The sequence below is a fragment of the Corvus moneduloides genome, chromosome 20, assembly GCF_009650955.1.
Source record: "Corvus moneduloides isolate bCorMon1 chromosome 20, bCorMon1.pri, whole genome shotgun sequence".
NCBI lineage: Eukaryota > Metazoa > Chordata > Aves > Passeriformes > Corvidae > Corvus > Corvus moneduloides.
The window spans coordinates 2,591,211-2,616,380 of record NC_045495.1 but is presented as its reverse complement, the minus strand read 5'-3'; the positions used below and the strand labels follow the sequence as shown (position 1 = coordinate 2,616,380).

Here is a 25,170-nt window from a genome sequence, read left to right as displayed (position 1 = left end):
GGTGGGCGGGCGCGCGCCGCGCTCACCGCGCAGGCTCGGCGGGGCCGGGGCGCGCGCTACGCGTGCGCGGCGGGCGCGGGCGGGGCGGGTGCGCAGGCGCGCTGCGGCCGCGCAGCCGGTGATGGCGGCCGCGGCGGCGCTGCGGGGCGCGGGCCCATGAGGCGGCGCAGGCCCCGGGCACCCGGCGGAGCCAGCGAGGGGTGGCGGCGCCATGGCGGGAGTGTTCGACATCGACCTGGACCAGCCCGAGGACGCGGGCTCAGACGAGGAGCTGGAGGAGGGGGTGAGAGCGAGAGCCGAGCCGGGGAGGGAGCGGGGGAGGCCGCGGGGCCTGAGGGAAGGAGGGAGGGAGGGAGGGCGCGGGAGGCGCCCCGGGGCCGGGCGGGGGCCGCGCTGAGGCGGCGGCGGGAGCGCGGCGGGGCCCGAGTCGCCCGTGCTGCCCCGGTACGTTCGCGCCCGGAGCGGGCTGGGGCTGCGGGCAGCGCCGAAGCTCTTGCCCGCGGAAGTTCGGCGTTGCGATCCCGGCACAAGCGCCGCAGCGGGGTTTTTTTTTATTATTTATTTATTGTCACATGTCCGAGCGTCAGTGCAGAAATGCCGATCTTTCTGGAGCCGTGTAAAGTCGCTGCTCTCGCGCCAAAATTAAAAGCAGAGGTTTAAAATGCTGCGTTAGGCGGGTTAGCGGCTGTTTGCGTCTCGTGCTTTCGTGAGCAGTGCACCTGATAATGTGCGGTTTGCAGTTCGTGATGTTCATCTAGATTCTGTCAAGGCTTTAGGGGATTTTATTGCATCATCTATTTATATTTTTCTAGAGCTTCTGTTGCTTTTTGGTGTTGTTTTGTATATCAACCGTTTGCTATTGCTCAAGCGGCCACTGCATTTACGTTCTGCTCTTTAAATACTAATGACGTTCTTGGAGTCTTTGAGATCACGGAATCATAGAACGATTTGGGTTGGAATGGATCTTAAAGATCATCTCAGGCCATGGGCAGGGACACCTTCCACTATCCCAGGTTGCTCCGAGCCCTGTCCTTGGACACTTCCAGCCACAGCTTCTCTGGCCAACCTGTGCCAGGGCCTCCCCACCCTCACAGGACAGAATTTCCCTCTAATATCTAATCTAAACCGCCATGCTCTTGTAAAAAGTCTCTCTTAGTGTTTCCTGTAGATTCCCTCCAGGTACTTTCCTTCAGGAGATAAGCAGATGTTCTGTTACCCGCATTCCATGTAACCTGTAGAGACGTTGTTTGACAGCTGAAGGCTCGAAAGCTTCTCAACCTGCAGGAAAAGCTCTGTCTGTCAGCTCAATAATCAATGAAACACTTGGCTTTAGAAAACGTTGCTTGCATCACACTGTTAATGCTGCCAAGAACAGGTTCTGAGCGAGGTGGCAAGAAAGTTGAGTTTGTTCTCTCTTGCGTTCCTGTAATTCAGTCTCAGGGAACAATTAAATCATTGTGGATTTTAAAACATTGCCATGACTGGCATTTTTATGGACATTGGCAACCTTGGTTGGTCACAGGTACCTTTTGGCAAACAGATAAAGGAGGGTGAGAATGGACTTGAGATTAAAACAACTGAACAGCAGGAAATGTAAGAGCAGGCAAGAAGGGGAACATCAGGAATATGTAAGGGGAAAAACATTCCAGTGGAAGGTATCTCCATAGGGTGTGTGTGTCCTGCAAGGATCAGAGAGATGATGTAGCCAGAGCAGTGGAGATCATTAACCTGGGCTGAGCAAGGGGGACACTCAGGACTGTGTTGTCAAATTTCTGGAACTGGTCCCTGGTATCTCCCAAAAACTGTGAGCTCAGGAGGAGCCCAGGCAGCTCAGTCATGGGTTTGAATAGGCACAGCCATCCTGGAAAATCTGAAGAGTTGTTTAAAAGGAGTTTCCTCAAAAGCTATGTGGTTGTTTGCACTAATTATTATGGTGAAAGAAGCCTCAGCGTTAATTTAGGTGTTTGTAATGAATGAAACAATGTATGGACTGAAGGGCTGGTGGCTTTCCAGTGCCTCTCTTGGTGTTGCAAAATGAGAAGAAACCTTGAAAAAAAATACCAGAATGGTATCTGAAGTGAGTTTTGGTTAAATTAATACTGAGAATGAAACCCAAAGTTCACAGGAGCAAGAGAAGCACACGTAAACTTTGCCAGAGCCATTGGGTAACAGGAGGAGTTGCTGTGGGAACTGAGGGGTGTTTATTCTCTGTGATGAATTTTTAAAAATTCATTTGTTGGCATCTAAGAGTGGGGTCAAGGGCAGCTTTAGTGGGTTTTGTTGTGAAACATGTCAATAAGCTGGATTTCTATAATAAATGTCAGCAGGAGGACATGAGCTGGCAGCTCTCTGAGCTGGAAACAAACCTGATCTTTTGGACTCCCTAATTGCCTGTGGTGTTAGTAGGTGGAACCAGGAGTTAAATTCTCCTCTAGATCACCCAAAATAAACCAGCCTCTGTAAACTTTAACATTGAAATGGTTTGGAAGCTGTTGAAAGTTTCAAGTTTTCTTCGGTTAGTGTTTTCACTTGGGTAATATTTTAAAATGCACTCTTTGGCTTGGGCTGATTTTTGCAGATCTCAGTGGTTTTTCTTTTTCTTCTGCCTCTCTGAATTTCACAGGTCACTCAGTATATTTATATTCAGTCTGTAGGTTCCAGGCTGTTCACCACTAACTCGCAGTTGTTATTTTGTGTCCATGTTTTTAAAAATAAGAATGTGAAGGTACAGTCAAGCTCACTAGAAGCTTGCCCATTACATTCTATTTGTATTCATTCCAGCTGTCTGCTTGCTTTGCACTTCTTCTGCCATGTAGAGCCACATTTAGAGGGAGGTATTATCTTGCAGAAGGGATCAGGTTGGAAATTCTTTGAAGAAAATATCTCTTCAGAATTAAACCACATTCCTTAGTGGTAACTGGTTCTGATGCTGAAGTGCAGGAACTTCTTCAATACTGATTATTGGTCAGAAGAGCTGTTTAATACCAAAGTAAAGCCAAATTCTTTCATCACTATTGGGATTTGATTTACCAATACAAAATAATAAAACCTTCTCAGTAGATGATTTGTTTCTAGTGCAGATGAGTCCCAGTTCACAATCCTTATTACTGGTCTAATTTGCATAGTACTGCAATAGGGCTTGAAAATTTCTATGTAAGAGCAATTTTAAAGAAAAATTGCAGTACCTTAACATTTTTCAAGTTCACCTGGGGGCGTGAAGTTGTACCTCTAATATTTAAGTGATTGAATAACAGTGCAGCCAGGTAAGACAGTGGTTCCCTGTGTCACAGTTTGAGACACATGGCAGTACTGCAAATCTTGCACGGAATTTAGTAGATTTTTTGATCTTCTGCTGATAGATTATTATTCCTGACCTGTTTAATTATATACTATGAGTTACAATTACGTAGAGATTTTGTCTTTTCAAACTTAAAAAGTTGTAAAACACATCAGTGCATTTATTTTTGACGCTTTCTTTTTCTAATTCATCTTTCTTCTTCCCTTCTCATTCTCAGGGTCAATTAAGTGAGAGCATGGACCATGGAGGAGTTGGCCAATATGACCTGTAAGTTGCCGCTGGAAAATATTCTGTATCATTCATGTTAACTACATATAACTTCTAATTGTGTTACATTGTTAAGGTAAATAGAAAATTTTGTTATTCTGGTTCAATTTCGAGTCGTTTCTAGATGTTCCACTATTTCCTCACATTAAAATTTGTCAACTGTATCTTGAAATAAAAATAATAAAAAAAAAATCCGGTGAAAGTTGCTGTTTGTCTTTTGATCCTTGTTTCTCCTAACAAATCTCTTGTCTTTGAATAATATTTGTAATATGGATATAACGACATAAAACGATATAAAGAAATATCTGAGTCAGTTTGAGGCTTTCATCCTCTAATCTTAATTCTGGTGTAATGCAGAGATGTGCATTAAAATGAAGGGGTTTGAAGGAAATCTTGATACTATAAATCCCTCAAATTTGCAGGTAACCTTTTCTGTGCAAGTTGCAGCTTTGCACACAATAAATAATAATTCCTGTGCTGGGAGTTCTCCAGATCTCCCAGGATGTCACTGTTAGGTGAGACAGACACTTTCCAGGGAATCATTGCTTTCATTTGCTCAGTTCTCAGTACCAGGTAGATTCACACCCTTGTTCTCCTCTTCTGCAGTGGAATGGAACATTGTGAAAAATTTGAGATCTCAGAGACCAGTGTGAACAGAGGCCCCGAGAAGATCCGCCCGGAGTGCTTCGAGTTACTGCGCGTGCTGGGCAAAGGTGGCTACGGCAAGGTCAGAAACCTTCCACAGCACTAAATCCTTCAGGCCCTCAGTGCTCCCTTGCTTTGCTCTGACCTCCCTTTCCCCTTCTCTGAAAAGTTCATTCTGCCAGAGGTAGAATGGGGTAGAACCAAGCCCAGCTGCCAAGGTTGGTGTCATGGGAAGGAGGTCCTGGCAGAGCCTCACCTGCTGGAAGCAGCAGGAAATGTCCCAAACTCCTTCTGCATCCAATCTCTGCTTCTTGCCTTGCAGTTAGGGGGTGATCTCCTCTCTCTCTCTTGCACAACTTTGCTTTTTAACTTGTGGCAGTTAATGCAGCTGAAACATGTGATTGCTGTTGTGTTGGTGTTGTTTAGGTGTTTCAAGTACGAAAAGTAACCGGAGCAAACACCGGGAAAATATTTGCCATGAAAGTTCTTAAAAAGGTAACCTGAATTTCACTACTGTCTGGATCCAAAAAAAAAAAAAAAATCTATCCCTCCATTTACCTTTTACAATTATCTAATGATTTAATATCTCTAAAAATAACTTTTAGTGTAAATGCAGTTGTTGCCTAGATACAGTTGGAATTAGAATTAAACTTCAAATTTTTCTGCCTGGGTAGTTCTTAGCAGCTCATTTAAATAGGTCAAGAGGTCCCTTCCAACCTAAATTATTGTGTGATTCTATGAAATAAAGACTTAAACTTCTGCAAGAAGCCTCTCATGTAGATACTATGGTGAAATTTAATTTTTTAATGCTGTTGCTCATATGTAGTGTTGGGATTTAATAAACTCAGAATTGAACTCAATATAAAAGTCTGCCTTGTTTGGCATGTTCTTGTGCTCACATATCCCTGCTTTTTGCAGGCAATGATTGTAAGGAATGCCAAGGATACAGCTCACACGAAAGCAGAGAGGAATATACTGGAGGAAGTGAAACATCCCTTCATTGTAGACTTAATTTATGCCTTTCAGACTGGTGGAAAACTCTACCTCATCCTTGAGTATCTCAGTGGTCAGTATATGACATTCTTTTACCTGCTTCTTGGGGTCTTACACAATCAAGAATTTGGGGTTCTTACCCTACAAGTAAAAGGCCAATTAATGATGCCTTGGTGTCCTAAACTGAAACAGGTTTGTATTAAAAAGACATAGAACAACAGAGATAAACTTTCTAATTCAATAAATAAAGAGGAATGAAACATAAAATAGTTGTTTTTCATGACAGTACAGGAGAGGAGGGGTCTTAATACTTTTTCTTCCACTAGATTTGTCATTTTTGTGTGTTACACTTAGGTTCTGTGCAGTCCTACAGAGTTACCTGAGAGTTTAGTCTTTGCAGGTTCTTTGTGACAGAAGGAAGTGTTACCTTCATGCCATGGTTAGGGAAACAGACACAGATCAGAAGCAATTTTTTCAAGCTGTAACAACAAAAAGCAGGGACAGAAATGCTCGTGTTTTTTAAATGCTGATTTTTTTCAGGTTGCTGGAATCCTGAGGGTAGCAGAATAGAGGCTTAGTTGTTTCTTTGTGAAACAGCCCATTGTACAGCAGGCAAAAATACCTATTGCTTATAGTTTTCCTAGAAAATAGACTTTTGACTGACTAAAAATGATACTTTTAATTGAGTATAATTATTTTTTCTCATGACAGGAGGAGAACTATTTATGCAGTTAGAGAGAGAAGGGATATTTATGGAAGACACAGCTTGGTAAGTGAAGCTATTTTTGTAAACTAATAGTTTGGGTTTTTTTCCAAGTGCTAAACTATATTTAACTGCTCATTCATTATAGGGTGTAGTGAAAGAGCAGTTCAGTGGGTTTGGGGAGGGTGTATGTGTGCTGTACTCACCAGTTTGTGCTGGTGGAACTCCAGTCTTACAGCAGAGGAGGGTCCACTGCTGGCTGCTCAGTGAGGCTCTGTCCATAGGGCTGTGGTCAAGATTTGGGGGTTGAAGACTGTGAAAGAGTTGCTTAAGATGCTCTGCATGATTGAATATGTCTGATTTTGTTGCATAAATTCCCTTTCAGCTTCTACTTGGCAGAAATCTCAATGGCACTGGGGCACTTGCATCAAAAAGGAATCATCTACCGGGATCTGAAGCCAGAAAATATCATGCTTAATCATCAAGGTAGAACCCTAGTAATGAGTCAGGCTGCCAGTCCTTTGCAAACAATTCTCCAAAAGGTCACAACACCTCAGTTTTAGGTGAATTTCCTTAGAACAGTGGCAGGGTTGTTACCACTGCTGGGATGAGTGAAGAGCTGCCAGAGCTAACTGCCCTCAAACACAGCCTCCTTGGTTTAATAGGCCACAGCAAGCTCCAAGTTCCATGGACCCAGGCATGTTTTGAGCGGTTGATTTACTATTTCTGCACCTCTGGATTTATTTTCTTCTGCTGGATCATTGTGAAGTAGAATCTGTGACATTTTAGTCCATGGGGATGACTGGTGGTAGGAAAGGCAGTTTGGGTAGAATGCCAAATCATCTGTGGCTGAAATGACTTAGGCAGCAGCTGACACTTCCCACTGACAGCAGTTTCAATTCCTGATTGCACTGTTACAGTGACTGTGTGACACTGATTAGTCTGGCAATCTGTACCACCCAGAATTTTCATGTTTTCTTAAACAACTTATTTACTTAGTCTGAGTCTTTGTACTGAATTATTCAGAGCACTTTACAGTTTGTGGAAGATCATTCTATGAATTTTGAAGCAAGCAGTAAAATTCAGTAACCTACTTTTTTAGCTAAATAATGCTCTACAGTCTTTAAATACATTTGTCTGTATTTGAACAAGTTTTGGTAGTTTCTCAAGTGGCACTGCTTGGTTTTCTCTGTAAGTTGTTCCGTTTTATGGCTGCATTGCTTTGTCAGACCACTGAAGATGTCTGAAAGTAGTTCAGAGTTATTACATATCCAAGTTAAAAATTCCTAATTTTTTTCAATGTTACTTCTACAAATGGCAGAATTCTGAGAAGCCTTAAATTTGATATATCTAATTTCAGGTCATGTAAAACTGACTGACTTCGGATTATGTAAAGAATCCATTCACGATGGGACAGTCACACACACATTCTGTGGAACAATTGAATACATGTGAGCTGCATGATGAAATACAAAAATATTACTCTGCTCTGGGGGTAATGGCTGCATTTTGCCTTTTTTAACTGATGGTTCATGTGTTCAGTCACTTAGGGCAACTTTACTTGATAAATGGGATTTTGTTTGAAAACTGGCAGTCACAATTCATATTAAGGTTGTTAAAACACTTCCATATTTTTGATCTTTCTGCTTATAGGGCCCCTGAAATCTTGATGAGGAGTGGGCATAATCGTGCAGTGGACTGGTGGAGTTTGGGGGCATTAATGTATGACATGCTGACTGGAGCAGTAGGTGCACAGTTATAATTGCATGTATTTCCTTTTGTAGCTTTTCTGTTTCCCTGTACCCTAACTCATCTGCATGTATAAATACCTATAATTGTATATATATACACACTGCAAGTAAGAAAGAACCAAAAGACAGCTCTCAAGTTGTGTTGACTACTGACATGAGCTGCTTTAATTAATTTGCAGTAATTTTACCTGCTTTGTAAAAGACTAAAGTGACTTCTGTGTACACAAATAAGAGATCTGAACAAGTCCTGTTTTTCCTTCTGTCTCAATGGTGCTTTCCAGCCTCCTTTCACTGGGGAGAACAGAAAGAAAACAATTGACAAGATTCTCAAGTGTAAACTCAACTTGCCTCCCTACCTCACACAAGAAGCCAGAGATCTGCTTAAAAAGGTAAGAGTTTTCATGAATGTCAGTACTCCACATGTATGTAGAAAATATAAAATACAATGATACCACTGTGGCTGTTCAGTCCAAGCTTGGTTTATTACTGAATAAGTCACCTTTTTGTTGAGTGGTACAGATAGTGATTTCCCTTGAAAATACAACTGTTTTCAAGTGAATGCAGATTTTTCTGATTGTTCTGTATTCATTCTGTACTCATTGAAGTGATGATTCATGGCAGAACTAGTCTGGTCGTAACAGCGTAACTAATTCTGTTTCTTTGGATGTTATTTCGTCATCAAGCTGCTAAAAAGAAATGCTGCCTCACGTCTAGGAGCTGGTCCAGGAGATGCTGGAGAAGTTCAGGTAACTTGAACTTAACTTGAGAATTCTTGAATTACCTCATTGAAAATAAAACAGCTTTGAAGGTACCTCAGGGAAGGAGAGTGTCTGTCTTGAAAGGTAATGAGCAGAAAGGCAGCCACATGTGGCAGCTCATCAAAACCTGAAGGCTTTAAAGCTTAACAAAAGCAGCTGTCTACCTATTTGATAATATGAGATTTGGAAAATAACTTCTATTCTTCAGCTCTGTCTTGCAGTAGATCATTTCTAGTAATTGCACAATGCTAATTGTGCAGCCCTGGAAGACTGAGGATACTCTTAGCAGTCTGATGAAAAACCTACCAGCCCTTGCATAAGTGCAGCTCTTTGAAGGGAAAAGTGTAGCGTAGATAAATGCTAAGGAAGAGGCTGAGTCCTTGTTGCTTCCAGCTTGACTTTGTTTTTGTGATGACACTGACAAAGTATTAGAGAGTCCTTCATATTTCACAGTTCTGATAATTTGTCATTAATGCAGCGTTTTGTCATGGTTTGACAGTTGGAAAATGCAGATGTATTTTGCATGTAAACTGGCTTTTTCTAACACTTCCAAGGAAATGGGGACGTGTTGTCTGACTTGGAGGTGTGATCTCAATTCTCAGCTTTTCCAGCTACTCTGAGGTAGTGCTACAGAATATTTTACACTAGACCCAAATGTGATTTTGGAAAGAAAGACACCAGAAAAAGGGTCTGGATAGAACATGTTCATAGTTAAACTCTGGGATCTGTGCCCTGGAGGCAGGTGCTGACTCTGTGCTGTTGTCACTCCTGCAGGCTCACGCATTCTTCAGACACATCAACTGGGACGAGCTGCTGGCACGCAAGGTGGAACCTCCTTTTAAACCCTTATTGGTATGTACTGGCAATACTGGGAGACAGATATTCCCTGTGTGCCTTTTAGGAAAGCCCTTAATAAAACTTAGAAACATTCACTTTATAAACCAGAGTGCCACTGATTCCTGGTACTTGAGTTACATCAACTCGGGGGACACATTCACTCTTGTCGATTAAAGCTGGCAGATCTGATCTAGCACCTGATCTGCTTCAGTTTGAATTCCTCCTGCTTCTGACCCGTAGGTTAAACAGACCTGCAAGTGCAGTTCACTCTGAGATCAGCTTCTAAACCCTATACAGTAAGTCAGTACTTAGTTTCAACTAAAATAATAGAGTTGCTAAGCAAAAGTAAATTAAATCACCTAATTAAGCATCTTCTGTGTTTGCTTATTAATCTTTACAATGCATCTTGTGCATTATAAGCAGTAGTTAGAGTTTACCTCAAACCAGTGATGTGATGAACAAGTTTTTATTATCCCATCTTATATTTTGATGGTGTCAGTTTTTCCCTCTGGGTACAATCAGCTACAGCAGCTGTGGGTATTGCCACCTCTGTAATTCCCAGCTACTAAAATTCCACTTTAAGCTGGCTTAAGCATCACTAATGTCAAGCATTCTATAGCATGAGGACTCCAGACCTTTTCCCCCTCCCCCTTTGGAATGAAATTCATAAAGATTCAAGACTGGTATTTCCAAATATTTAACTGAAGATGGTTTTGGGTTTTTCTGTTAGTAGCAATTTTATGGAAGCTCCTTGTAAAAACCAGATGGTTTTTCAACTTGTGCTTCCATGGTTGCATGAAGGCCTGCACAAATGAATACCTGCTGCCTTTCCAGTGACACGAGGGAATGAGAGAAGGGATCTTGGAATTACTGTTATTCTTTGATCAAATGAAACAATCTTCCTCATAATCAGTTATTCCAGAGTTGTCCTCTATCCCTCAGACTATAAACACTTCTGTATCTGCAAAAATGGGACAAAACTATCTGGAGCAGCTTCCTAAAACTAAATAGTTGCAACTGTTCTATACTGGTTGTGACAAGGGCTAAACTTGCGAGAAACTGGCATTGTATTTCTAAAAGTTTTTGTTTGTAATTTGAGAAATTTTTTTTTAAGGCATCTTTTTAATTTGTGTTCCTTTTTGATCCATAATTTTTGCCCCTCCCCCTTGCCTTTATTTCTCAGTGTCAGTGCCCATAGTGACCTCCCACTGGCAGCGACAGGATTCCGACACCACTCCAGGGTTTTACTCCAGCAGAGCTCTGCCAAAAACCTATGGAATGAACTCCACCCAGAGGCTGCACTGCTCACCGCTAAGCCATTTGGTTGATATCTGTAATATAAACCCTTAATCATTTTGTTTTTGCAAAGCAATCTGAAGAGGATGTGAGCCAGTTTGATTCAAAGTTTACACGTCAGACACCTGTTGATAGCCCAGATGACTCAACTCTCAGTGAAAGTGCCAACCAGGTCTTTCTGGTGAGTGAGCCAGGGACAAGTGAGGAATGACTCTGGAGAGAGGGAGGTTTGCTACTGGAAATGGGGGCATTTCAGCTAAGTGCATTCTGTTGACTCCTAACCCTTGAAGCAAACTCTCTAAACCTAAATCCTGTAACAGGTTTGAAATGTTTAAAGGCTTTGAAAATACTTCGGTTATTGCTGACGTTTTCTTTGTACAGCAGCCAACAAACAGTGCTGCCCATGTGGAATGTCAGCATTCTGATTGAGAGTTGCACTGTGAGCCCTGCACATGGCATTGCTTTCACAGTCATGCAGAGACAACAATGGCCAGCCTATAGAGCAAAATTAATTAAATTGAGTGTGCCTGTGGGAATGTGTGATCTGAGGAGAAATAGCCGGGATGTAGCAACTTCCTAAAGTCCCACTGTTTGCTTCAAGGTGTGACTAGAAGTTCATCTGTCTACATTTACTGTTCTTTTTATAATTTTCCTATAATAATCATATTTTCAGAACTGTATAAGTGATCCTGAATGCAAGCCTTGCCTGTGAGTTGCAGTGCCTTTTTCTTGTTTTGCAGGGTTTTACGTATGTGGCTCCATCTGTACTTGAAAGCGTGAAAGAGAAATTTTCTTTTGAACCAAAAATCCGATCACCTCGCAGATTCATAGGTAGCCCTAGGACACCAGTCAGGTACTTCTTTATCTTCTTTTTCTTTCTTTTGTAATACACTTTTTGACAAGTAGTTGAAATAAGTCTGCACTAGAAATAAAAAATGCAGCCTTGCTTCTGACTAAGCCCAGGACTTCTAATAAAGTGATTCTGTTTTATAAACCACATTATTAAAGACAAATCTATGGTGTTGGGCAGCACAAGAAGTTTTAATTTGTTGCTTTTCAGTGCTGATACAGCCTCAGAGTGGTGACTTTGATACGCCTAAAACTGTTTCAGAACATCCTAAGCACTAAAGAATCCTGTTAGTACAGGAAAACCCCTCTGCAATCACCTCGAAATGAGAGAATTTTACAAGAGACTGTGGTAGAAGCCAGACATGGAAATTTCTCAAACTCCTGGGAGTGGAAGGAAGAATTAGAATTGCTTCTCAATGGGCATTTGAGGCCAGTTTCCTGCAGAGTGAGGGATACACCTTGGTGTGCTGTGTATGTCTCCATCTCTGATTTTTCTGTTTGTTTTAAAGCCCTGTAAAGTTTTCCCCTGGGGAATTCTGGGGAAGAGGTGCTTCTGCCGGCGCATCAAACACCCAGACACCTGTGGAATACCCGATGGAGACCAGTGGAATAGAACAAATGGATGTGACAGTCTGTGGAGAGGCTTCAGCACCACTTCCAATCCGGCAACCAAACTCTGGGCCATACAAAAAACAGGCTTTTCCCATGATTTCCAAACGACCGGAGCACTTGCGCATGAATCTATGACAACACCATTTTTGTAAGCCTTGGAAGGTGGAAAACCAAGAATGGACATGAGCCCCCTTGAAGTTGAAATTTGAGGGCTTGCTTGGTTTACTTTAAAAAAGTGACAGTATCAAAGAGTCGGTCATTGCACAGAGAGACTTGGAAAGCAAAGAAAAATGGATTTTTTTTCCTGTCAATCAATGGTGCATAAAAAAAAAACTTTAGCAAATGGTATTGCAGAACTCTAGGCACATCATCTTACTGATTCCAGTGACATCTTCTCACCTTATCAAGGATCTTTCAGCTTGAGAGCTCAAAACTGACAGTATTAAGGGGCAGGATGTTGCTTCAGAATCACTGGTGTAGTCGTGAATGTGTCGAGGAGGGTTGGCCCTTTCACTAGGCAGAGTTTGGAATGCCTGCAGGCTTGCAGCTGAGGGGTAATTAGCATGCAAGCTTCGTTAAGCGGTTTCCTACAATGGGGTGGAATCAAAGAGGAAAGCTAAACTTAATTGGTGTTTCACATTCAAAACATAATGAGTTTTTTTTATATATATATATAAAAATATATATTTTTCAAATAGATTTTTTGATTCAGCTCATTATGGAAAGTATCCCAAAATGAAAAAGGCAAACTTAATTGGTTGCTGAGAAGAAAGTTCAAGGCTCTAGTTCTGATTCTCCTCCTCATGAACCAACCAATCAATAAGTGAATCACTTGCTGACCAGCCTGGCAGTGTGGGGTGGGAGAGAACTGTTTCCCTGCTTCCCCAGCTGAAATCCCTGTTTGTCCCTGCAAAGACAAATGGATCTAATCAAACAGCAGTGCTGCTATGTTCTAGGCTTAACTGGAAGCCATGGGCTCACACACGTCCTGCTTATTTCATCCCTGTCCTCAGCAGACATTTCACTGGGAAACATCACTTTTGTACACGCTGGTCCTCAGCTGGGCACAGCTGAGCAGCTCAGATTCTTACCCACAGAGAGATCAACAGTGCAGCAGAGCACAAGGTCAGCAGAAATCTCTAGGAAGTACCACAGGAAACACAGACAAATCCTCCAGAGTATAAGGAAATAAATATTTTTTTAACCAGTGGGTAAGAATTTGAGGATTTTTTTTATTATTATTATTAATAATGAAATTTTGCTTATGGTAGTTCCCTGCCATTATACATTTCTAAATTTATCAACATTTTTTTCTATGCTGGGGCAATAAATTTGCTGATTGTATGAGAAAAGTGTTCAATGGCCTTTCAGTGAATGTCTTCCACAGTGGGTCAGAACTTTAGCAAACTTTAATTTAGCAAATATGTTCTTAAGGACACTATTTATGTTTTTAAAATTGTCACGATCTGTACAACTGACTTACAGGTACAAAGAATAAAATAAAGGTAAACTTTACCTTACTTTAAATACTTCCTGCCTTAAAGAGAAAGCATTTCCATGAACATAGCTGGTGAAAGGGTTAATATCTGCAGAGCTTTACCCTAGAGTTAGAGTGTGGATGGTGTGTGCGTGTGTGTGGAGATGATCATGCAGCTGCATACAAGTCCTGTCACTTTTTGCCTGCCACACGTTGCATTATCTTTAGTCAAACTGTGCAAAGTCTACTTCTGGTGTTTCACAACAGTAGGGATTTTTTAATTCTAGATTCTGCTTACTCTGTGGATACTGAATCTTTTTGAGCCATAGGATCCAAGCCATAAAACTCTCTCTAAGCATTGAATCCAATCACAGTGCTCTTTGCTAAAATTGGCAAGGCAGAAGGATTCAGCGATACCTTGATGTTAACAAAGAACCAACAAAAAAAAAGGTTATGATTGAACAAAAATTAGTATTTTTTTTTTCCTTCTTGATAAGCCTTTTGTTGGAAAACTTAGGGGTTTTTTTTAGTTTTAACAGGAAAATCAAGTTACCTTACAGTGACATACTGGAAGATTGCCATTGTTCAGTTGGTGACGTGGCCACGGGTGATTTTGTGGAACCAAAATCCAGGTGTTCAGGAGTGTTTGCTTTGGGCCTGTCTGCAAACACACAGCACCTGGACTTTCCTGACATTCACTGAGGATAAAGGAACTTGGTTTAAAAAAAAAAAAAGAACTTTTTAGAGGCAGATCTCTCTTGATCCTAGTTACAGCTAACAGTTGCTTTTTGCTTGGCTGGATAGAATTGTCCAGTGGAATTGGTTTAATGGCTGGCAAGAATGGCAAGAGTTGTTTGTCTGAGTTCACTGATCAATTACAAATCCCACCATTGGTTTTCCGAGGAAATTTCATGTACTGTCAATGTTTCATCCCGTAGATTCTAAGTTGAATTCCCTACCATAACTGTGAAACTTTTGGAGTGTGACTCAGACAGCAAGCACACACTATGCAATATGGTTTATCCTGTATTTATTTGTAAAAATATCAGACATAGATCCTCTATATATATATATAATAGTGTCAAAATTACTAGTTGTGAACTAAGGGGAGTGGAGTTCTAGCTCCTGTCTGGCTATTTCAGATAAGTGCAGAATGCATTGAATATTGGAGAGCTTAACAAGTGCTTTCTTTTGTTCATTTAAAAATGTCTTAAATTTTTCATTAGAGTATAGAATCTTATTTTTTTTATTTTGTACAAGGTGCGCTTTTTTAATTATAATCACTGAAAAATTCACTATAATTTGATTTTATAGGATTTTTGTAGCATTACAAAAATATAGTAAAACTGAGGTTAATACCTGTTGTGGCTAACCATATAAAAGTATTAAATCTTAAACTTGAACAAAAGTCATATTTTTTTTTACTAGATGTTAAATAGGGAAATATTTTGTTCTGCAGGTCATTATCAGAAAAGGTTTCTAGGTCAGCTGTGTTACCAGCAGTTTTCCTTTTTCCCATTTGATGCAGAAGCTATTCTGGTATAAGATATTCAGAATTCCATAATTTTTCTCTGTGGGAGTGATGCATACATTTGACGCCATTCGTGTACTAAATTGTAATTTTGGGAATGCTGGAATAATTCCTACCAAGACTGTCTTAATTGTGCCATCTGACATTTGAATGTCATCCTGGTATTAGCTCATAATAAAAGATAAAAATCAACGAGTCAATTGTTCTTTTGAATATCCCTTTTTTTTTCTGCTGTGTTGTTTAAAAGCTGAACTTCTGGAGAACATTTGAGTCCACTCTAAGTGTACAGTTGAAGTTTATTTTGAGTCAGTTCTCTTTTTAATATTAACTTCCAACCAGTTCTCAGTGTTAATCAAAAAGTGCATCAAACATTGAGGGAAGCTGTTCTGGTTTTAGGGCAGATGTTTGGGGTTTGGTTGGTTTATTTAAGTTCTGTCTCTACAGCAGGCTCACTGCTGTTTCATTTTCCGAGTTCAGAAGGAAATCCATTATCCAAAGGAGAAGTCATTAAGAACAAGGCAAATTACTTGAATATTTTTCCTGCAGATCCAGTTCCCATATATGAACTTCTCCAGTTGTTCTCTTCTAGACTAAATCCATCTGTAACTGTCTGCAAGAACACCCTTGAGCTGCCTTAGCAGAAACAAAGGTAATCCCTGTCCTGGTTTTCATCTCTCACAGTTTACTGGAACTAAACATCCTCAAGTGCTAAACAAGGTGCACGTGAATAGCAACTAAATGCAAATTTAAACATATTTTAATCCAAGTGACCGATTTCTTTTTATTTTAGGGAGTGTCTTTCCTGAGAGCTCTGAAAGGGAGGCAGGAGGAATTCCCTTAGAACTTTAAGGATCTGAGAGGTCCCTTCTGGTTCTTTCCCCTGGATTCTTGGGCTTTAAAAAGTGGCTGTTGGTTGTCATTTGTCACCTTGTGTGTCCCTGCACACTCAGACCTGCTGGGTGTCTGTGGCAAGCAGGGCAGTGGCCCTGGCCGGGATCAGGAGTTCCATCCCAAGAGTGGATCAGAGAGGATGGCATTCCTGGATGTGAGGTACTCACTTTCTTCCCTCTGTAACTGAGAATTACCTGTTTCATGTATGAAGTGTAAATCTAAACCACTTGATAAAAATCTCTTTTCATTCTTGGTTTTTTAATAAAACATGTTTGTTAATATTACTGGATTTGGATAAAAAAATCAACAGAAAGAGAGAAAGAAGAGAAATTGTTCCCTGATCCCTGTTTTTGACCAGTCTCCACACTTACTCCAGTTGTTAGTACAATGTTCTAGACAAAGACCAAAGGATGAGGGTTGACTCAAAGCACTGTTTGTTGTGCTCCATGGAATAATCCTGGTGAGCTTTACAGGCCAGATGTAAATGACATTTCTTAGCTCGAATCTGCTATCTCCTTAGATTTTTATTCTGAATACTGGATTCTGCCCTTGGAGCTGTACCTTTAAGGGTATCCAAGTAAGTGTTTCACTTTTTAATTGTTTTTCTTGAATTTACAAGTTTTCTAAATGTCTTCAGGCAAGACAAGCTCAACTTAATGGTAACTGAATGTAACTGTCCTGTAACAGAATAATTGAGTGATGTTTTCAGTCTTATCTGAATAGCAAAGGGAAAAAAGAAAATCAGGGAAGAAAGTGAGGTTATACAGAAGTTAGTGCTAGAAATTACATAAAAACTGATCATGAATAAATTGCATAATTTAAAGGGGTTTTGTTTTCTTTAACAAGAGAAATATACCTGGCAGTGAGCAGTTGTTACGTGCTTATGTATGACTTAATACCAAAACAATAAGAAGTCTTTCTTTATTCAACATGCATCAAACAAATAGATTCAAATGCATTTATTCTCTCTGATTTTTATGCAAACTACAAATTGCAAATAGAGTATAAAATAGATTCTCCCCTGTAAGAAAATCTGGTTTCTGTTATGACAAAAATATAGTATTAAAGATTTCTTTTTAAAATACCAGCTTTATAAAATGCTAAATGAAAAACTAACATCAGTGGTTGGTTTAAAGCCAAAAGATTAAGCCAAGGATCCATTAGAAGCCCACAAGAACCTAAAGGGGAAATGCCTTATTCTTGTGCTTATCTACAGATGCAGGGACAAACAGATGCTGTTCCAGGTGCACTAATAAGCTCATTTCTCTCATTTACTGGGTAGGCATTAAAGATCTTTAATGCCAAGAGTGACAAGCAGCTCTAATTCTCACTGTAGTCCAGAGTATAAAATTTGCTCACAATTGTAAGAAAATCAGTAGGTTGACCTTTTGGGTTGAGTTGTGTTAGAAGGATAAATGCAGTTTAGTACAGTCTGGAACCCTATTAAACTTTAAAATAAAATGTTGAATTAAGAAATAATGCAGCACGTTTCAAGGATTTGACTGTTTCCTATGAGAATCACAAGAGAAGCAATGCTGGCTTTTCAACATTCATTCTGAAAACTTAAAAAAGGTCAAGTTACCATTTTCTGCACTGTTTAAAATCCTGGAACGTTTCAGAGAAGCATGAATTTGGAAACTCCTTCCTTGTGCCACCTACAATTTAATCTGCAGTAAACTGAAAAACCTTAGTACGAACAAAGTTGTTTGATAAGCTTTAGAAAATCTGTAGATGCATAGATGTGGCTCCATCCTTCCACTTGTTAACATGGTCTGAAATAACAGTTCTGCAGAGTGGACAGGTTTTTTCTCTATTAAACCATAAAGAGATGCATTCTTCACAAAATGTGTGCTGTAATGAAAAGAATGACAGCTTAGAGCTTCTAAGCTCTTCTATTTATAAGGTTGTATATTATTTGTACAGTGCAATTTCTAAAAATCATCATACACTCATCTAATTTTATGCCATTTTGTTTACCAGTTGTTTAAAATACTCTTTAATTTTCACAAAAAATATTTGGGATTATGTGTATTACCTGACAGATCAGCAGAATAGGCTTCTGAAATTCAGCTTGGCAAATGGAACAAATATCATCAGATTCAGAGCACTGTCTCTTGCTGGCTGGCACCCCATAGTGCTGTAAAACAAAGGATTTTCAGCAAATATTAATTTTGAGGGGGATGAAAAAGCCAAACCCAAATACCAAGTCCGAAAGGAATTTGGAATAAGGGCTGCTGTGTCAGGGAAGCTTAAATCCCTAATCCAAGGAAACATTGCTAATTTTTAAAGTAGAAGCAGGACAAAAATGATTATTTCACATCCTTTTATCTGAAGGGATGTGCAGAATAGATTTTTTTTTTTGGTGGGTGATTTTGTTGTTGTTCAGGTGACAACATTTTCATGCAGTCAAGATATTCAGACTCTGAAATGGGAGAATGAGTATACAGGGTTTAATTTAAAAATGCATTTGTTTATCGCTAGAACAATGCGAAGGAATAGGAATGAGGAATTTCTAGAAGGATTTTCACTTAAATTGGGGTTATGATTTTGTCGTAAGAGAATTCAGTACTCACTGGGCGTGTAAAAAATATCCGTAGGACCTGCCTGAAGTTTCTCCATTGTCCAAAAAAGTTCAAAAGCTGAAATGGAAAAGAAAACTTATGCAGTATTTTTTTCACTGTGAACTAAAAAGCTTCCAAGGTTTTGATTCCAGCACTGGAGGTCTCATTGCTGGTTGGAAGTTGGAAGGAACATAAGCACAGCTATAGTTCAGACTGACCCTATTTTAAATGTTTGATAGGTAACCAAACTAAGAATTTAGGCTGAAGTTCTTCCTAGTGGGTGTCTGGTTTTTGAAAGTGTTGAGGTTCTGAAATGAAGCACTGGAGTGCAAATGTATCAGCATTAATATCATATTTGCAGTGGTCTTGAGTCCTGTAATTAAGGTACCAGAGCATGGTGATGTTTTGGTCGTGTTCAAAGCCAAACTTTTCCCAAGTCTGTTTATATATGGGGCAGATGAGCTCTTTGGAGAAGCAGAGAGCCAGTATGAACACATTGAACTTGCTTAGCATCACACAGGATACTCCAGCAGAGAGGATTTCATTTCCTGGTAAATGGTGATTCTTTTAGCTGGTAATTCTATCTTTATTTTTCCAAGTTCTTTTCCTCAGTATCTGCTGATGGTCTGATCAGTGTCTGATGTAAGCAGACCTATGGTAGCAGTGTCCTTTGCTTTGCAATCCCAATCCATGGCCAGAAAAAGATGATTTTGAGTCCTGAGGCAGTTTTCCTGGAAGGCTGTATCAATAAAACTGAAGCACCAAGTTGCCAGTGAATTCAGAGGGGAACTTTCAGAAATGTGTTGTGTCTGTAACCCTCCAGTGATTATTCCTGCAGAACAATCACTTCAGAAGTTTCTGTAAAGTTTGAGAAGAGTATGGAAGCTTCCATACCTTGAGGATGAGGTAGAGAAGGCCCAGCAGAATCCCAAGGGTCCATCCCAGTGCAGTGTCCAGCTCCCCATAGGCAATGAGATAACGGAACCAAACTGGTATGGGGACAAACATACGATAATACTGGCAGAGTTCTTCTAACAGCATGTACCAGTAGCCCTAAGCAAGACATGCAAAGGAATAGCTCAAGATTTAAAACACAAAGGATTTGCAAAATACACAGAAAAGATGCATTGTTATTCTTTTGAGTAGCTGCTTCTCGTAATGAAACAAATGTGAAGCACAAAAAAAAAGATCAGAGGATGAGTTTCACCACAAGTGTCCAAGTAACAGTAACAGAATTCATTGCTGAGCTGCAGAAAATCAATTAATAGGCTGAATTGGGATGGCTTGGCAGATGCCTACCTGCTTAACAAGGCTGTCAGACTTAATTTCATAAGCATTAAAAAAGGTAAAGTTAAATGTAAAAGGAGAATAACACAAATTTGGTCACATAGATCAGTTTGTCATGAGCCAGAGTTGTGTCCTGCACTCAGGGTTAAAAAATGAGAGTAAGGCCCATTCTTTTATTAATAAACATAAATTACAAACTCTTTTCCTGTAAACATTGTTTCATGCCTAAAAAAACCCTTACCTTGTGACAGTAAACTCCTTTAAGGATGGGGTGATATAAAAACTGGGGGGGCAGGAGAGAAGCATAGGGGAGCTGGATTGAACCAGAGTTCAACACCCTAGAATTAGTGAATAACAAAACACAAGTGTCCTGCACAGAACACTGTGTGTGTACATGTATAATCATAAGTATTTAGCTTAGCTTTTAAGGAAACAAAAGTTTTAAGAAAAACTGTATTTGTAACTCTTTCTATATTGTACTCTGGATAATGCCACAATCTGCCACTATTGACTAGATTTCCTTCTTTATTTTAGCCACAGTTGGTGTAATGGAATTTTCAATAACTTTTTTTGCATGTTACATCACTAGCTGTAAAAAAAAATAGAGATCTTGATTATAAATCAGTATTTAGAGAAGCCAGTTGTACCTGAGAAGAACTTGTTCTGGTACATTATAAGAGATAAAAACGTCTCAAAACATTCTGTTCAAATGCTACCACATCAAAGTGTACTTGTTAATTTATTTTTTCTGAACCAGCACTAGTAGTTGCAGTTTTAAGATAAAATGTAATTGGTTTTGCCTGCCTCACCTCGGGAAGCAGATAAATAAACCACCAGTGAGTGTAAGCTTCTGAGAAAATTATTAAACCTCACTGATTTGAGAAGTTAAGCTATGAATCAAATTCCTTCATCTGATACAAATATTGCCTAAGTTTATTAACAACAAAGAAAATTCAGGATTATTTTTGAAGAGACAGAAAAAAACAGCTGTTTGCATATGCAGATCTTAAAATCTTCACAGTTCTTGTTGAGCATGTACAAAATTTTCTGTGCTCCAGCTGCTCCAGGCCAACTGCCCGTGTACACATTCCTACAGAGCAGAAAATAAAAGGTTTCTTCAACCCCCAACTTGGAGACAGAAATAAATCCATTTATCCAATGATATAATACAAGCAATTGTTTCAGATCAGACTGAAAACCTTTTTTAGCACCAAGCAGAGAAGAACATGAAATCCACAGGGTTTTCTTGCCCATGGTGAAGTGGTGGATTATATACAGACATTTAATTAAAGATTTTTCTCTGGGTAGAATTTAATAATTAGTTACTTTTACTGTAAGAGAATCTTCACAAGGAAGCAAAACTATAGCTGGTTTCCTTACCTTGGATTTAAAGGACATGATAAAAGAAGGCACCAGGAGAATAAAGCACTTCAAGCCCATGAAGAGGAATTTCAGAATAAAGTCTGTGACTCCCACAATCCAAAGCACCTCCCAGAAGTTCGTAAAATCCACAGTGGGGCTTAAGAAGATTAAGCTACAAAAAGAAGTATCAGAAGTTACTGGAGCACCCTCTTTAGAGGAAACTGTAACCTGAGCTTATCACAGCACGTTTAATTAAAAAAGGAAACCTGGTTTACACAAAAGGAAAACATTTGCTAAGAAAATGAACTGTAAATGGATCATTGAGGATCTCTGACAACTTTTCCATCTTGGAACCTTTGCTGTATCTCCACCACAGCCTCCATCCTCCAGAGCTCAGTTTGCTGTCTCAGTTTGGCACTTAGCCTTTGATTTCCAGCCAAGGCTGCAGCTACAGAATGGTCAAGGGGGGGAAAATCAATTAGAGTCAAACTCCACAGAGCCCCAGGATGCCACGTTTGGTATTCCCAAGGGTCAGAGCTGGGAATCAAACCCAGGAATGTTCTCTGTGGTACAGTAGTGCCATTAAGTCGAGTATGGAGTCTAGGAAATTCCAACACACTTTTTCTAAGGACAGCACCTGTTGAGTTTGGCAGAAGAGGAGGAATGGAGATTAAAGTGAAAGAGAAACCAACGCCACAATTAAAGAAAAACGGCAGATGAAGTGTCCCCAGTTCACGTCTGAGTAATTTATGGTGGGGTCAAGCTGTTTCTCTACTTACCTGTGATACAAGGACTGAGAGTGGAAGGTGTAATACAAGAGGAGAGATGATCCACTTAGGTAGAGTAGTAACCAAGTGCACTGCAACTTGGAGCACCGTTCCTGCAAGGTAAAGACACATCTGCAGTCCCTGCCTCAGAATCAGTGCTGAAATACATCCCCAAACACCAAGTGTGTTGCAACTGAGCAATTACTACCAGAGGACTTTATCTTAGTGGGTTTAGACCCCATAAAATAGGAGAACTCCATGGAAAAGCAGTAATTTCAGGATTTTCAACCTACCAATTTCTAGGTGTACCAAGGTTTTTTCTGAAGACAACCAAAACCCACCCTACTCTGAAAAAACAACAGGCTTCCCTTAGGCAGTGAACACAGAGCTGAAAATTTAAACTGTCAACTGCTATTCCATTCCACAAATACAGTTAAGAAGTTAATCCACAACTTAGGAAAAAGTGATTTCAGTAGTCAGAGGGGAAAAAAATCACCCTCTTGAATTTTGCAAACCTTGTTATCTGAGAAGCTCCCCTGTACAGAAGCATTAAGACTGTATTTCCATCTCGATACCTAATATTATTAAGTAAATAAAACACTATCTCCATTCACATTTCTTTCAAAAATGGATTAATTTGTTTAAGTCTTGGGAAACTTAAAGAATTTTGTTGCATGGGGTGATACTTACTCTCAGAAAAACCTGATTTACTATGCTTTTGTTTGCATACGCGTAAGTTGTTAGCAGCCCAATTCCAAGAGAAATGCCTATTAGGAAAATAGCATCAGTTATAAACATGAAAAGGAAAAAAAAAATCACTGAACTGGGTTAAAAAGCAGCCACTTCTAATATGTCTTTGTAATTAGAATTAATAGCTCAGACTCTCAAGCCAGGATAATTAAGCACATTGTACATATGCCAGCAAAGGAAACAGAAGCCAGTGAAATGTAGTTTAGTAAATCTCTCTGATGAATAAAGCAAATAAAAATAAATCTAAAAATAAATTGAATTACATTTCAGGCATGGTTATTAGTATATTTCTTGGTGGGGGGGAGGAGGGTCTGTTCCCTCAGAGCTGATTTTGTTATACTCTACCAGTTATGTGCTGCATGAGCAGTTTGACACACAGGATCAGGAGATAGGGCAGGCTCTTGTGCAGCCACTGCAGGAGATACCGCAGCTCCGACAGGGAGCTGCTGCCCTGCTCCTCCGGGTCTGGAGCGGCATCCTCGGGCCCTCCTGCTTCCCCATGGGCGTGCCCGTGGGAGCGGCTCTGGGAGCCCTGCCTGGAGGCCCGGGAGGTCGAGTTTTCCCTGGATTCCCCCGCGCTGGAGCTCAGCTGGATGCGCACGTCCCCTGTGCTGGAGTGGCAGGAGCCCTCTCCCGACAGCCTCGGCGAGGAGGAAGAGTCATCAGCGCTTCCCTGGATGCTGTGGAGATGAGCGCAGCTGGGTTGCATGGTGGGGTCTTCTCCTGGAGTTTTTTCTAATTTGTGTCTCCTAGAGCAGGATATCAAAAGGAACAGTTGAAGAAAGAGAGAAATAGTTCAGGAAAATAAAAATAATCTAACAGGTTGTACTGAGTGATTGCACAAAGGTTAAGATGCTCCGAGATACTGCCTGAGTTTCACATCCCGTCTCCACAGGACAACCTCCTGTGTCCCATATTAAAATGATTTCTTTTCCTCTATCGCAGCCTGTAGTAACCTGGCTGCCTTAGGAACAGCTAAAAGTGCAAATCAGAACATCAAAAGCTGCTGCACAGGAGACCAGCACTGGCTTGTATGGGAGAGATCTTGGAAGTGCTGCATAATTTCACAAAGATAGAAACAGCAGTGGGCCAGAAAAGGAGCAAACACTGATGGGAAGGAAGCAAGGAGCACATTTCCATGCATCCATTAATTGATGAGCACTGGTTCAGACACGTCCAGTCAAAAGCCAGTGCATGCTCAAAACTGAGGGCCATTATGAGATTAATGAGATTATCCTGTCTGGGGAAGGGAGCAGAACCAGGTTAGGCCATTTTCTAAGAAGCATTTAAGAGTGAAAAATGAAATGCAGCCAAATGAGGTCTGATTTATCTTTCCTTTGGCATCTTTTGGATGTCTTCTGGGCAGTTTTTCACTTCTGTGTCAGTCTTTGATCAAATAGGGTTAAATCAACTTCTCTGGACTGGTGTGACATCAGAGTAACGATTTTGGAGAATGCCTTGAAGCTGGATTTGGCACCAATACTTGTCACTATGGAGTAATATTGAAACACTGAGAATTTTGTTACAATCCTTTCCCTATTGTTCAAACTCTTACAGATTCCTCTTTGACATGTTTTGTTGGGGGGTTTTTCACAGCTAGTTTCACTGGGGATACAAAAAGGTTAAAGCAAAATTGGTTTTGCACAGTTCTTGATGCCTTTGCACAAACCTCAAATTTTTTAGCCTTTAAAATGAAGATAATATTCAAGAGTAAAACCATTTTAACATATGGATATGAGAACTTAGTACTATTTACAAATGCTGCTCCTACTACTATTTTTTTGTTGTCCAAAGATGACATCATACTTCAAACCAGCCAAAATCCTCATATTTTTTTTGCACATGAATAAAGCCAATGAACTGGAGATGGTATTGACTGTGTAAACAGTGTTACTGAGCGATGTTTTAAGAGGAAGAAATAAAAAACCACCTCATTTGCACTGCAGTTGGTGTTTTGAGGCCGGGTTCTGCAAGAACTGACAGCTTGGTGTTTAAAAAGCCGGAGCTGGAGGATCGCAGCCGCCCCTGGCACGGCGCCGAGCAAACTTTCAAATCACCGAGTTATTAAATGGGATTTCAGAGAAGACTCCCGCACGCACCCAGATTTTGTTCTCCCCCCACACAAAAAATAAGCTAAAATCAGCTAAAATAAGGCGCTTGGTAAAGGCCCTTCGAACATTCCCTGTCTCTCTCGGGGCCGTTGCTTCCCCCGCGCTCCGGGAGCTGCTCCCGCACCTCGCCGGGACCCCCGGGAGGCTTTGAAACGCCAGGAACTCCCCAGGAGGGTTTGCACCGGGAACCCCTCGGTTGGGTTTGTACCGCCGGGACCCCCGAGACCCCCGCACAGGGAAGGAAAGGATGATCCCGCAGCCGCCTCCCCGTGTCCCCCTTCCCGCCCTGCGCTGTGAGGGGGCGCGGGGGGCGGCCCCTTTCCCGCCCCCTGCCCGGTACCTCATGGGGCGCCCGGCACCTCCCGACCGCCGCCCGCCGCCATCGCCGGGGCCGAGGGGGTGGGAGAGGGTGCGGCGGGGGGAG

At 40.8% G+C, this 25,170-nt stretch overlaps 2 protein-coding genes across 4 annotated transcripts; one reads left to right on the top strand and one right to left on the bottom strand.

Moving 5' to 3' along the window:
* The first annotated feature begins 59 nt into the window (after window positions 1–59).
* RPS6KB1 (ribosomal protein S6 kinase B1) lies at window positions 60–15,217 on the top strand. The gene is made up of 15 exons (XM_032129609.1): window positions 60–283; window positions 3,516–3,565; window positions 4,172–4,292; window positions 4,637–4,705; window positions 5,129–5,276; window positions 5,915–5,972; window positions 6,292–6,392; window positions 7,267–7,357; window positions 7,560–7,650; window positions 7,939–8,046; window positions 8,341–8,403; window positions 9,190–9,267; window positions 10,622–10,729; window positions 11,289–11,401; window positions 11,907–15,217. Exons 1-15 carry the CDS (start codon window positions 212–214, stop codon window positions 12,142–12,144), a joined length of 1,509 nt encoding a protein of 502 aa, XP_031985500.1. The 5' UTR covers window positions 60–211; the 3' UTR covers window positions 12,145–15,217.
* On the bottom strand, window positions 11,569–25,159 carry RNFT1 (ring finger protein, transmembrane 1). Of its 3 annotated transcripts, none has more exons than XM_032129612.1 (9): window positions 25,087–25,159; window positions 22,981–23,384; window positions 22,576–22,652; window positions 21,898–21,998; window positions 21,137–21,290; window positions 19,364–19,522; window positions 18,482–18,547; window positions 17,944–18,045; window positions 11,569–12,596 (listed from the first exon to the last, which is right to left on the bottom strand). In XM_032129612.1, the coding sequence occupies exons 1-9, from the start codon at window positions 25,089–25,091 to the stop codon at window positions 12,585–12,587; spliced, it is 1,080 nt and encodes a 359-aa protein (XP_031985503.1). In that variant the 5' UTR covers window positions 25,092–25,159; the 3' UTR covers window positions 11,569–12,584. The 3 variants fall into 3 exon arrangements, with proteins under 3 accessions (XP_031985503.1, XP_031985501.1, XP_031985502.1); XM_032129610.1 differs by lacking the exon at window positions 11,569–12,596 and adding an exon at window positions 16,801–17,759; XM_032129611.1 differs by lacking the exons at window positions 11,569–12,596; window positions 25,087–25,159 and adding exons at window positions 16,801–17,759; window positions 24,566–24,662.
* Between the last annotated feature and the right edge of the window lie 11 nt (window positions 25,160–25,170).

What these genes read in the sequence shown, in the direction of transcription:
- RPS6KB1 (XM_032129609.1), top strand. Translation starts at nt 212, where the DNA reads ATGGCGGGAGTGTTCGACATCGACCTGGACCAGCCCGAGGACGCGGGC. An exon ending in GTGCCAACCAGGTCTTTCTG is followed by an intron (nt 10,730 to 11,288) that starts GTGAGTGAGCCA and finishes CTTGTTTTGCAG; the next exon opens with GGTTTTACGTATGTGGCTCC. An exon ending in AGCCCTAGGACACCAGTCAG is followed by an intron (nt 11,402 to 11,906) that starts GTACTTCTTTAT and finishes TTTGTTTTAAAG; the next exon opens with CCCTGTAAAGTTTTCCCCTG.
- RNFT1 (XM_032129610.1), bottom strand. An exon ending in TCTCAGTCCTTGTATCACAG is followed by an intron (nt 21,291 to 21,897) that starts GTAAGTAGAGAA and finishes TTCTTTTTGTAG; the next exon opens with CTTAATCTTCTTAAGCCCCA. An exon ending in CTATTCTGCTGATCTGTCAG is followed by an intron (nt 17,760 to 17,943) that starts GTAATACACATA and finishes TTTTCATTACAG; the next exon opens with CACACATTTTGTGAAGAATG.